Consider the following 12,266-nt stretch of genomic DNA (forward strand, 5'->3'; position numbering starts at 1 on the left):
CAACCCTGGCTGCAAGGCAGGGGCTCCGATGGTGAGACAAACACCACCATGACAGAGGGAGCAGATCAATGGGAGGGAAATGTTTCTGTGACCCAGCACCAGCCCTTGGAGAAACCATCCAATAAGAGGCGACCAAATTTCCTGTCTTCAGTCACTTGCTGGCTGAAAATGCCACAGGTCCTTGTGCCAGAAGATGCAGCGTCACTTCTCCCCATCCCACGAGTGTTCTCTTTTTGCCCTACCTCCCCCAGAGCAGATGTCAGCCCCCTCAAGACACCCATCCTCCCCTGCTGGGATCTCATCCCACAGCTCTTCTCTTTACCCAGCTCTTTGCTACCTGTGTCCACACACTTGGGTGGCCTCAGCCATACCTTCAAATGCAGTGGCAGCTTAGACATGAAATTCAATAAACTGAGGATGACCTGTATGATCCCTGCTGTTCTTCCTTCCCCTATTAATTCCCCTCTCCTTCCTTTCCTGTCATATTGTTTTACCTATTACTCCGTGCCTAATAAATTATCAGTAATGGTCCAGCATCAAACATTTATTATCCTGTGCATCAGGTGACTAATGAGTGAGTTAACCTCCAATTTCTGTCCGTATAATTCACGCATATTGATTTTACATGAAAAGAACATCGGATGACCCTGATAAATTTGATTTCTTTAATGCTGCTTCTTACTAAATAAATATAAAGTGTTTTCCTTTAGAAAGTTTCTCACTGGTAAAACCTGCATTGCAACTTAGCAAAAAATCTCCTCCACTGCCCTGCTGAATTAATCGATAAAACTAAAAAAAAAACAACGAAACCAACAAACAAAAAAAACCCTTAAACCTGCATTAAAAAGTCTCAGATTCCTCCAAGCATTGGCAGCTCAGCCAGCACAACTGCATTGTTACAAACACAACAAGTAACCAGAGCTGACAGATGGTGTCAAACCCCCAGCTGGAATTAGGAGCTGGCTGGAAGAGGGACCATTTTGGATCCATCATATTCCTGGTCTCATCAACACCCTTTCCCTACAGCATCACCGCAGGGTCAGTGACGTGAGTGACAATACTGGGCAGGGAACACAGGGGCAACACGGCACCTCCCAAGCCACTGAGACCCCGAGGAATCCCCAGTGGTGGGTGCTGGTAGGAAACCATCCTTTGGATTTCGTGCTGGCTACCATGAGACTTTCCAGCTCTTCCCTATGATACACACAGTGCTGGAAGGTTTAAACACTCAAAAACTTGCAGAACCTTTGCAGAAGGCCCACAAGAGGAGTCAGGAGAGTGATTATGTAGATCTTCTCCATTGTGCAAATGTGCCACACGTAGTAGAAGGCTGATGCAGAAAGGTTCAGGAAGACAGGCTCCAAAGTGCAAACCAGAGAGGCTGGAAAGCCAGCTTGTTCAGCAGCCAGGACCATGACCAGACCAGGGCTTTGCAATCAAAACTCATCAGAACTGAAGAAAAATTAATCTGGGGCGAAAATAATAACTTGGGAAAAAATTAATTCCGGGGAAAAAACCACAAATATCCCAGGAAGGGTGTATCAGGTAGTGCTGCCAGGGAGAGCCAGCAGAAACAGAAAGGGGTTTGTTTAGGTTGCTCCCTTTAAAATATGTCCACTCCCCTCTGAGCCTGCATATTTTAGCCTCTCGGCATACTTTCCTTGTTAACAACTCTGGCAGACTCAATGATTTTTTTTTTCCTAAGTGAACTCACCAAACACATTTTTCAAGCTCTTGCAACTTGAGGAAGAGAAGTTGCAGCCTGAAAAAAAACAAGGACAAAAAAAAACAGGTACTAACAGTAACAGCGCTGAACATTCAGGGGCTCAAACATGCAGTGACTGAAAGGGCTCACTCATTTGCATTATTGTTAAGTCATTAATTTTCACAGTAAAATGATTAAAATATTTTGGTTTCTGTGCATACAACAAAAAAAACACATGAGGATCACAGCCATCTAGACTCCAAATATATGTTTTTAATCCATAGAATGCAGGAAAATAATAGAGGAATTATATATACCCAAGTACTAGAAAATATTATATTTCAGCTACCCAAATATTAGAATTCTATATACTCAAGTATTGGAAATATCTGCGTTGCAGCAAGAAGTCCCGTTACCAGGCAAAAGTCAAGAACAGAAGATAAAAAGAAATTGTGCACATGGATGAGCAACCCAAGTCTGTAAAACTCTGTAATATTTTCCCTGACGATAACAGCTCTGAATCAGGCCGGGGAACAGTCATGTGTTCATATTATACTAAATAAACAGCTTGGTATTTCTTCATGCCAAATAGCTCCTTTTGGTGCTTTGCAAAAGCTTGAAAACACTGTCCCTCTACCGCCACACCCAGTTAATTGCTATTCCCCCAAAACAGCCATTCTAACCCTATGAATTTTTACTGAACAAATACCAGATAATCCAGTCAGGACAACCAGAGTGACCAGCTCATCTCCACATTGCAGGCAGTGACTCAAATCTCCCGGCAACTCCTTTCACCAAGGAAGAACCCCCTGCAACACCAGACTGGGTTGTTTTACTTTTTTAAAATAACAGGAACAATAAGAAGGATGGAATGGAATAGAATGGAATGTTCATAATATAAATTAGTATTAAAAAACAACAACAATAATAATGAGCAGGAGAAGGATTTAAATTATTAATTTAAAAAAAACCAACAGGCTGCTGTTGCATGTGCTGTTTGCACCATGGAAGGAGAACTGGGAGATTTGATTAACCACATGTGAATGTATTAGAAGTATGTTAAGTATTATAACAACTATTATACATAATTATTGATACATTAATATAAGAATAATTATACCTAATATGCAATACGCAATTATTATATCTTGTCATACCACCTCAATATTAAGACATTGTTTTAATAATTGTTACATTGATTATAATATTAATTTATAATTGGGGGGAGTGTCTTACCAGTTTAACCCCTTCAGATTCAGCCCTTAACGCTCATCTACACCCACAAACTCTCCCAGACCATCATCTCCCCTTCTTCCCCCATCTTTTCTGCAACTTCAACAACCGCTGGGATTTTTTTCCCCATCCCATCCCATCCCCAGCCTCATTCTGCGGTATCTCCTGCCACCTACTGATGCTTGCGAGGAGAGGCCAATTCTGCATTTTGCTAAGCGTAGGGTGAGAATACACCCTTTAGTTTGAAAAAGAAAGGGAGGGCGATGTGGGATGGGGAGGAGGCACCGAGAGCCCGGCCCCGGTCCCGGCTCGGCCCTGGGCGGCTTCCAGCCACCCGGGGCGGGCCGGGACCGGGGCCGAGCTCAGCTCAAAACCTCCCCCGGGGGAGGAGGAAAGCTCAGCTTAAAACCTCCCCTAGGGAAGGGGAAGGCTTAGCCCTTAAGAGCGGCCCCGGCATCCACCGTCCCCATCCCGGCGCAGCCATGGGGGAGGCGGCGGGAGGCAGCGCGGTCCCTCCGCTCCCACCGTCGGAGGCGGTCGGGGGGCAAGTGAACGCCTTGACCGTTTTGGCTTTACTGGAGAAACTGGTCTCGATGTTGGAAGCGGTGGAAGGGCAGCAGAGACAGATGGAGCAAAGGCAACGGGGTTTAGAAGGGGCGGTGCGGGGTATTCAGGGGGATTTGGGGAAACTGTGCAGAAGTCATGGGGCGACGGGGGAAGCGGTGGAGAAGCTGCTGGAGAAGTCACGGAAGGTTTGCGCTCACACCCGCGCCGTCCGGGAGCGGCTGGAGAGGCAATGCGACCAGGTGCGACGCCTGGAGCAGCATCACGCCCAGCTGCTCCGGCGGGACCGCTTCAAGGTGCTCATCTTCCAGGTGAGAGGCCCCAACACCACCCTTGCACCCCACAGCCCCTCTACCCAGGCTCCCACACCCCCCGAGCTTACTCCTAAACTTGAGGGAAGAACCCACTTCTAACTCCTGGCAAATATTATTCTTAGCAAAGAGCCTTTTACTAACTTTTAGCAAACTTGGAAACAGAGCTTTCTACCAACTCTTAGCAAACTTGGAAAAAGAGCTTTCTACCAACTCTTAGCAAACTTGGAAAAAGAGCTTTTTACTAACTTCTAGCAAACTGTGAAAAAGAGATGTCTTTTTAGCAACTTAGCAAACTTCAGAGAAGAACTTTCTTCAAAACGTTTTTGAGAAAGGAGCCCTCTTTTACTCTTGGCAAACTTGGAGAAAGAGCTGTCTTTTACTAACTCTCAGCAAGCCTGAGAACAGAGACCTTGTTTTGCTAACTCGTAGTAACTTGGGGAAAGAGCCTCCTTCTAATTCTCGGCAAACGTGGGAAAAGAACAACCTTTTATTCTCCGCAAGAGCCACCTTTTACTAACCCTTAGCACATGTGAGGAAAGAGTTGTTTTGCTGATTTGTTTGGTTTTGTTTTTAAGCAAACTTGAAGAAATGTCCCTCTTTAAGCAAACTCGAGGAAAGAACCCATATTTCTAACTCTTAGCAGTGCCCCTAAAACCACCCTGGCACCACCCTCAGAAGCTGGAGAAGGGCAGCGATGCCGCTCCCTGTCGCACTAAGCCTCACATCCCGCTTTGCTCTGCAGGCTGTTCTGGCCCATTCAAGGGATAAGCTAAAAATTCAGCTCAAGCTAAAAACTCATCTTCCTGGGAGTCTGCCCAGTGATAGCAGCAGTTTGCATATTTTCCCCTTTTTAAGCAATGGTCTGGACAGAACACAGAGTGAGCTTTAACTAAACACAGTACGTGACTTTTTCATCTTTAAAAGACAGATATATAGATACACATAGATATAAAAAAAAAAAAGACCTCCACAATGTACTGAGGAAAGAAAGGAGAGAGAACAGGTTGGGCACATCACCAGCTCCTGAGGCTAAACTACTCTGCTGGATGTTACAGCTGTCAGGCATTAACTCTGCTCCTTGGGTTGCTGGGGTTTTTTCTATTTAAACAAACCCCAAACAACAGATCAGTACTTGATTTTTAAAAAGCGGCATGCCTCTTTAGTGCACAGACGCTTCCTCCAGAAAGGAAGCCCCCACCTTTCTGCTTATTGTTCTCCCAAAATTACTGTCCAAGCCAGAAGAGGAGGAGACACAGTGTGTACTGAGCTTGGTGGTTTCCACCCCAGAAAGAATGTGGAAATTAGTCCAAGGACTGGGTAAATTAAAAGACACATGTTCTCTGCACTTCTAATTTAAGATCTGTTACTGTAAGTCCAATTATTGCTAACAATTGTCTCCAGGTTCAGACCTAGACCTTGAACATCTCCCATGGGGGAGGCTGCACTAGCTTGGCTTGGGGGAAAACAACTTTGTGGCATCTCTGCTACCTGTGAGTGTGAGAATTAAGGCCTTGCTGCTGTAAATGTAGTGGTTTTCTACTAAGAACCCAAATTTTAGCATTTCAAAATGTAATGTAGAGGAAAGACGCTGGGCAGTTAATGTTATGTTTTCTAGGGATCCCTATTACTGCTGCCTAGTGGCAGTGATTTGAAGGCATTGGGTCAAAGTAACAGTAAAACCCACCAAGAAGGGTGCTTTATCTTTCATAAAGCAGCATCCCAACAGTGAAAGGTTGTCTCTGCTTGTTTCCCAACACTCAGCAGTATTGCAAACTTAAGGCCTATTTAAACCTCTCAGCCTTTCCTTAATACCAGGTCCTGAAGTATACAAACCCCAAGCAAATGCCATAGAACAAGTGCTAAAGAAAATCCACTGCTTGTCACCAAGCTGGTACCTTTGGGCAGCAGGTCTGTTCTTCATTGCTTTTAGAAGGATTTAATTGATCGTATTCCCATCTCTCACTGGAAGACACGTTGCCGTGGTGGGAGGGTTGGAGATCAACTTAAGCAATCCCAAGCCAATGCAGATCAGGAACACAAGCCTTAGGAAAGAAAATGCTGTGATTAAATTCGGTAAAAACAAAATATTCAGCTATCGACTGGGGTGTTTCTCCTGGCACTGGCCTGTTACTAAAAGGCAGCAGAGCTGTCTGGAAAACCAGGGCAGGTGAAACATCCCCACAGGGTCTCTTGACAAGCTGGAGGTGGGACAACCCATGGGGCCACTGCCTTGCTGGGGTAATTGTACAGGAGGGAATGCAAGAGGCTGGCTGGCTTTCTGTCCTGCCCCAAGCTGGAATCCATGGAAAAAACAATTGCAGGAAGGAGAAGTCACAGCAATGAAGTCATATTTATGCCAGATTTCCGTAAAAACGGAAATCTGGATATATGAGGCTTCAGTTGGGGGATTCTTCTTTTCCACTGGAAAAAAAAAAAATCCCAAACTTCACACAGCATGTTTCTCATTAGGACTTGCTTTTCCAGCTTAGGATGACAGCTCAGTATGAAAATAAAAATGCATGTTCTGCATTCACCATGTACCTCAAAGTCCCTGAGAGTTGGTGGGGGCACAGAGCTCTAGCTCTGCATTTTATGAAATTGTGTTGCCACTTGCCAGTATCAGATTTCCCTCAGTGTACACGCTGAGAATGAACTGTGTTTAGAGAAGTTCATTTATTTACATATTTTCCATTAAAATGCTCTTAGTTTTTCTCTCCCTAGACTGTCTGCATTGTTCCTAGTTTGCATATGTTTCTTTAATTGGCAACATATTTTAATGGAGCTCCGTTCTAAGCATTTGAGGTTGCAGAAGTTATTACAAATGCCACAAGTGACACAGCATTTTAGCAAAACACTGAAGTGACTGTTTTAAAAATCCTCGTTAAGCTTTGGCATTGTTCCCCTCTATTTTTTTCTTGCCACATGACCAGCTTTTTGCTTCTGTTTTTGTGGGGGGTTTGTTTGCTATTTTAGCTGCAGAAGCAAAACGCAAGATAAAAAAAGGCTCATGTTTAATTTTTCAATTAAATGTCATGTTTACTTGAGAATAGGACAGATAAGTCAAAATTACAGCTTGGGGTCAAGCACACTGATATTCAAGCCCCTTTCAGATGCTGCTCTTCATCCTGAAATGAAACAAGAGGAGGGCACAGGAAATTACCCATTTGGTTGCATTCACCATAATAATCTTTTGAAAAAGCAACTTCAAACTCAAAAATGAACAAGTGAGGGAAAACAGAAGAATTACAAACCGATAATGTTATTATCTAACTACTCAATTTCCCACTGGAGCCTTGCAGGGAGACTACTCTCGTATTGATTACTGTCAATAAATGTCTCCTGTGGCTCTTCGGGCTTGATCTGGGGGAAGCTGCACCCCAAAACACCCCAGCCTGCCCAGGACCTACAAATGGTTGGCAATTCTCTCCTCCTCTCCCCTGGTCCCAGACTGTTCCTTGTCCTCCTCCCTGAAGAGCATAAGGAGGTAGAGCTAGAGCTGTTTTTAGAAGGATTTGTCATCTTTCAACCTATTTTGTGTAGCAAAACAAGTTTTAGACTAGTAATCATTTAGGCATATAACAGCATCTACAAAGTGCAGAGGAGCCTGGACTGCCATAAGGATGGGAAAATGCCATCTCCCATTCTCAAAGGCGATGGCCTCTGACCACAAATCCAACAGAGATCCAAACCAAGGCACACTGATTTCCCTTATGGGGCATCAGAGATTCGGCACTCCTGAGTATGTTAACTCAGGCCGCCCAGTTTTGTAGTATGCAGTTATGGACCATAGCTTCCTTTCTAGTAAAAAATAGGGTTGAGATTAAGACCTACAGAAAGTTCCCAAGAATGGCTGATGAAAGCCACAGGGAAGGGACTGATTTTAACTTTGCAAGTATTACTAGTGTTAGTGAGAGCTCTTTTACACAGAGAACTTGCACAAGTCTATTTGGCTCCTACATGGAAAAATAAAATTGAGAGGAGCTGGCTACCTTCAGTCAAGCTCATCTGAGAAAATGCAGATGCTCTTTCTGAACTCAGATGTGGAAAATAAGATGTATTGCTTTCTCAGAATTTTAGATGAATTCAAGATGAAAATACCAGAGTTCTGTTTGGTTGGTTGGTTTTTTTCCTGGAAAATAGTTACATGCTTTGTAACAGTTGGAATTTTTCAGTGTATTGTTTTTGTCCTCCTAAATCAAGTACTAAACTGCTTGAAAATTGTGTCAAAACAAAATATAGGTGGTGTATAAACAGGTGACCAAAAAGTTACCAATAGCCCACTTGCGACATGTTATCAGTAACTATAGTTGAAATAGAAGCACCTGTTCCACCACAGAGCTTCCTATTACACCACCTTTGTATTTCCAGAGCATTTTACTTAATTTATTTTCATTTGCATTTTAATAGCTCCTGTGATCCTAAGGCCTTGTAGAAACGTGAGATAGAAAACATGTCATTCCCGTTTTACAAGCAGAGTAACAGACACCCAGAGGCTGATGTTTTCCAGGGCCATGCAGCAGCTTAGACAGAGAGGTGATCTCTTGAATGCCAGTACTATGTGATAGCCAAAGACCACCTAGGACCTGCTTTTAATTGCATCATTAGCTCATTATTATGCAGTATATTTTTTATTGCCTTTTTTTTTCTTTATAAATATGGGTAGTATGACAGCCTCCCTTCTACTCAGTTGCAAATTTGATAAAAATTGAAATAAAATCTATGTCCATATTCTTCTAGAGACTGCACACAGTACATCTGTTTAATGGAAATACTGTAGACACCAAGTTAAACTGAGCTTGAGATGAGCCACACCAGCCCATCTATGGCTCAGACTGCACCATGATCTCTCTCATACACTACCACTTTCCTAGACTGAATACTTAAAAGCTACAACCTGTCTTTGCTCATTAAAATTGGAGTTTTCTATGCCATTCAGGCACTCAGACCTGAATGCCGAGATGCTTAAAACTGTATGAGGTTACCTAGGTTTGGAAAGAATGCACAAGATGCATAAATTGTGCTTTATACTGAGCTCTCATGCTCTGGGGAATAATTTAACGCTGTACCTACTCACGTAACCCACGTTTTATTAACTGCAGTGGAGAGAAAATATAAATATTTGTACTGCAGTTACAGCTGTTTTCACTTAAAGCTGGTGCAGGTTTTCTTTGTTTTGTTATCCTGGTCACCGTTGCCGATAGCTGCAACAACATTATAGGTGTCAGGAGAAGAACGTTGGATTTATGAGATGTTCTACTGCAGCAAAAGTGTTGGAAAGCTTTCGCTGTGCCAGTGTATTCAACTGAGGCTCCTGATGCTGAAAGGTGTGGGGAGACCGTAGAAGCAAAGCACATACAAACTGTCAAACAGCCATGAATTCATCAAAAATTTTCATTTTTGTATCCCCAAGAGATAATCATCATACTTGAATCACAATATATATGATTATATACTGTGCATATGCAGTATAAAATGATTCTGCCTGTCCACGTGTATATTCTTACATCCCAGACACACTACAGAGTATTCAGAAGTGGGTTTTTTTTTTTGTTTTGTTTGCGTTTTTTTGTTTTGGTTTGGGTTTTGTGTTTGGTTTGGTTTCTTTGTGGTTTTGTTTTGGCTTTGTTGGTTTTTGTTGTTTCTTTTTTAACCATAGTGTACTGTAGTATATTGATAAAGACATCCTTACACAGCCTTGACAGCAAATTTAACTCAAGACACTATTCTCTCCAGTGATCACAACTGTGTGCTCAGACCTGAAATAATGAGCACAAACTTCCAAGTGTACGTGGCCTTTTTCCCCATTTAACTGTGCACTGGGCCCACTGGGGACAGATCTGAGTCTATTACAGCCAATTCACTCAGCACTTACTGCTTTTCCGATCTCAAGATAAATATAGGGGGTTGGTGGGTTTTAAAAAAGAAATCCTTTCAATCCATACACTTGATGATGTTGCATGCGCTCTGAAGGCGATAAAAAAAAAAAACAAACAGTAATAAATAGAGAACATGCAGATCTAAGGCATAATGATTCTGAATGAAAAGGAAGCGTGTGAGGAGCCTTGTTGGCTTTGCAGGGGCAGATGCCTGCAAAACCCACAGCAAAACAGAGCACTCATTGTGCTGCCTCTGCTCCGTGCTCTCTGAGGTCCTTCCTTACCACTCGCAGCTTCTGCCCTCTTTCAGCTGTTTTGTTTCCAGATACCTTCTTTCTCTCCACACCCTGTTTTGGGTTTTGTCTCTAAAAAAAGCAATCATTTTCTTCTTAGCTAGCAGTGACTATCAGTGTTTCCTGTGTGGTATAATGTCTGTTTATTTTTATATGCCAAACTTTTTTTAAAAATTATTTTTCAAGGAGTTGTCCTGGCCACATTTTTTTTTACCATTTTACCAACCAAATTTACCCTTTTTTTTTTATTTTGAGTGCTGTAAAAAGATGGAAATTAGCCCAGACTCTAAACATCACAGACCACACAGCTTCTCAGTAATAACAATCCAGTTTTAACAGCAACATCCATTTCTCTGAAATACAGTGGGAGCACTAGCTACATTTGCCATCTAAGATACCCTGTTTCCCTGAAAATAAGACCTACCCCAAAAATAAGCCCTAGCATGATTTTTCAGGATTTTCTAGCATGCTTGAAATATAAGCCCTACTCCAAAAATAAGCCCCAGTTACAGTTAATTTAAAAAGTCAATTTAAATAGTGTCCAGGCAGCTATACATGTAGAAGAGTAAGCATCTTTTGGAGCACAAATTATATTAGACCCTGTATTTTTTTCTGGGAAACAGGGTAACTCTCAGATGCACCCCAACATCTTTGCAGAGATATTCCAAATTTTTGGCTAGAGAAACCAAAAGCTCTGGGAGTTATGTGACTTCTGAAGGTCTAGGCAGGAGTCTGTAGTAGAACCTCCTCAGCCACCATTCCATCCCTTCTCCCCAGGGATAGGTGTACAACTTCTGCAGCTAATCTCTTCAGTAAGAGTATCTAATTTAAATGACAAAGAATGGGATTTCCATTCTTTATACAGTCCAAGTGTCTCTGAAAGAGAAATCTTATTGCTGACAGCTCATTAGTCTTAAACTGTACCAGATAATGGTTCAATGGGCTTTGAGTGGCTTGTTACTGGTTAAATATACTGAAACAACAAGAAATGTTCAGAATCCTTCATCTCATCATGGAGGGGAAAAAAAAAAGTAACTGTTCAGGGTTGTGATTTGTTTATTACATTTGTGTCTTGTGAACTATGAAACTCAAATATTGTCAATTCTTCCAGGAGGAAAATGAGATCCCTGCCAGTGTTTTTGCAAAAGAGCCTATTCCCAGCATTACAGAAGGAAAAGAGGAGCCTGTGGATGAGAACAAGACACTGGAAGAAACCTTGCACACAGTGGAGTTGGGTTCAGATGATGAAATGTTTCACGAGGAAGATGATCTGGATGACAGCGGAGAGGAGAAAACAGAAGAATCAAGAGCTGAGAAACTGAAGAGAACCAGCCTCAAGAAGGTCGACAGCCTCAAGAAGGCATTTTCCCGCCAAAATATCGAGAAGAAGATGAACAAGATCAGCACGAAGATTGTCTCACCTGAACGGAGAGAAAAGATCAAGAAATCACTTACTGTACATCATCAGAAATCCTCCTCTTCAAAGAGCTCACCTTTCAAAGTGTCTCCCCTCACGTTCAACCTAAAGAAAACTCGTGAAGGAGAAAGCCCTGCTGACGCTGAGGACACAGCAACAGAAACCACAAGCAAGGACCAAGCTGAGAATGAGGATGAAATGTCATTCGGTGACGCACAGTCGGATGTGACACCTACTGCCTCGCTGAGCGAGGAGGGCAAAGCCGCAGCCGACTCCCTGGAGAAGGAAGCTCGAATGGAAGGGAACACCATGGTGAACAACAACATCGAGCTGTCCATCGTGGAAGACGATGAAGAGTACGGGGTGCCTCTAGAAGTTCCTAGCCAGAAACTGTATGATGAGAGAAACAACCCGGTCAGCAGGGAAATGGAACAAACTGATGAAGAAAAGACCCAAGCGGCTGTCCTGCAGATAGACCAAACGGTGTAACCAGCCTGAGCCCACCTTCGCCTTCCCGATACACACGGTTCTACTTCGGCGAGTAACTGGTTTCGGCTACACTGGCAGTAGCGGCGATTATGTTTCTTCCATCCTCTTCTCTGCAGCGGTAATTTATTGCTTCATGTTGGAACACAGAGTGAAGAAGGTCCATGCCACAGGCTGCAACACGCTCTGGTTTAGGCCAATTCACTGGTGTTTATTAATTTAGAGATGCTGTCAGCTGGTATAAGAGACTAGGAGGAAAAGAGTACGTCTAGTAGAAGCAAGCTGGTCAAGTGGCTTTCTTATAGTTAGCTCAGAGGAATGCATGGAGCGTAGTCAAAAACCAAACATTTCTGTGTTCTTCTCCGTCAGTATTTCACA

At 43.0% G+C, this 12,266-nt stretch overlaps 1 protein-coding gene across 1 annotated transcript; it reads left to right on the forward strand.

The window, feature by feature from the left end:
• Positions 1 to 3,367: 3,367 nt before the first annotated feature.
• CAVIN2 (caveolae associated protein 2) lies at positions 3,368 to 11,891 on the forward strand (the record flags this gene model as incomplete). Its single annotated transcript, XM_080346703.1, has 2 exons — positions 3,368 to 3,813; positions 11,097 to 11,891. Exons 1-2 carry the CDS (start codon positions 3,421 to 3,423, stop codon positions 11,889 to 11,891), a joined length of 1,188 nt encoding a protein of 395 aa, XP_080202829.1. The 5' UTR covers positions 3,368 to 3,420.
• Between the last annotated feature and the right edge of the window lie 375 nt (positions 11,892 to 12,266).

Source organism: Nesoenas mayeri (genome assembly GCF_963082525.1).
Source record: "Nesoenas mayeri genome assembly, chromosome: 6".
In the NCBI taxonomy this organism is placed as follows: Eukaryota; Metazoa; Chordata; class Aves; order Columbiformes; family Columbidae; genus Nesoenas; species Nesoenas mayeri.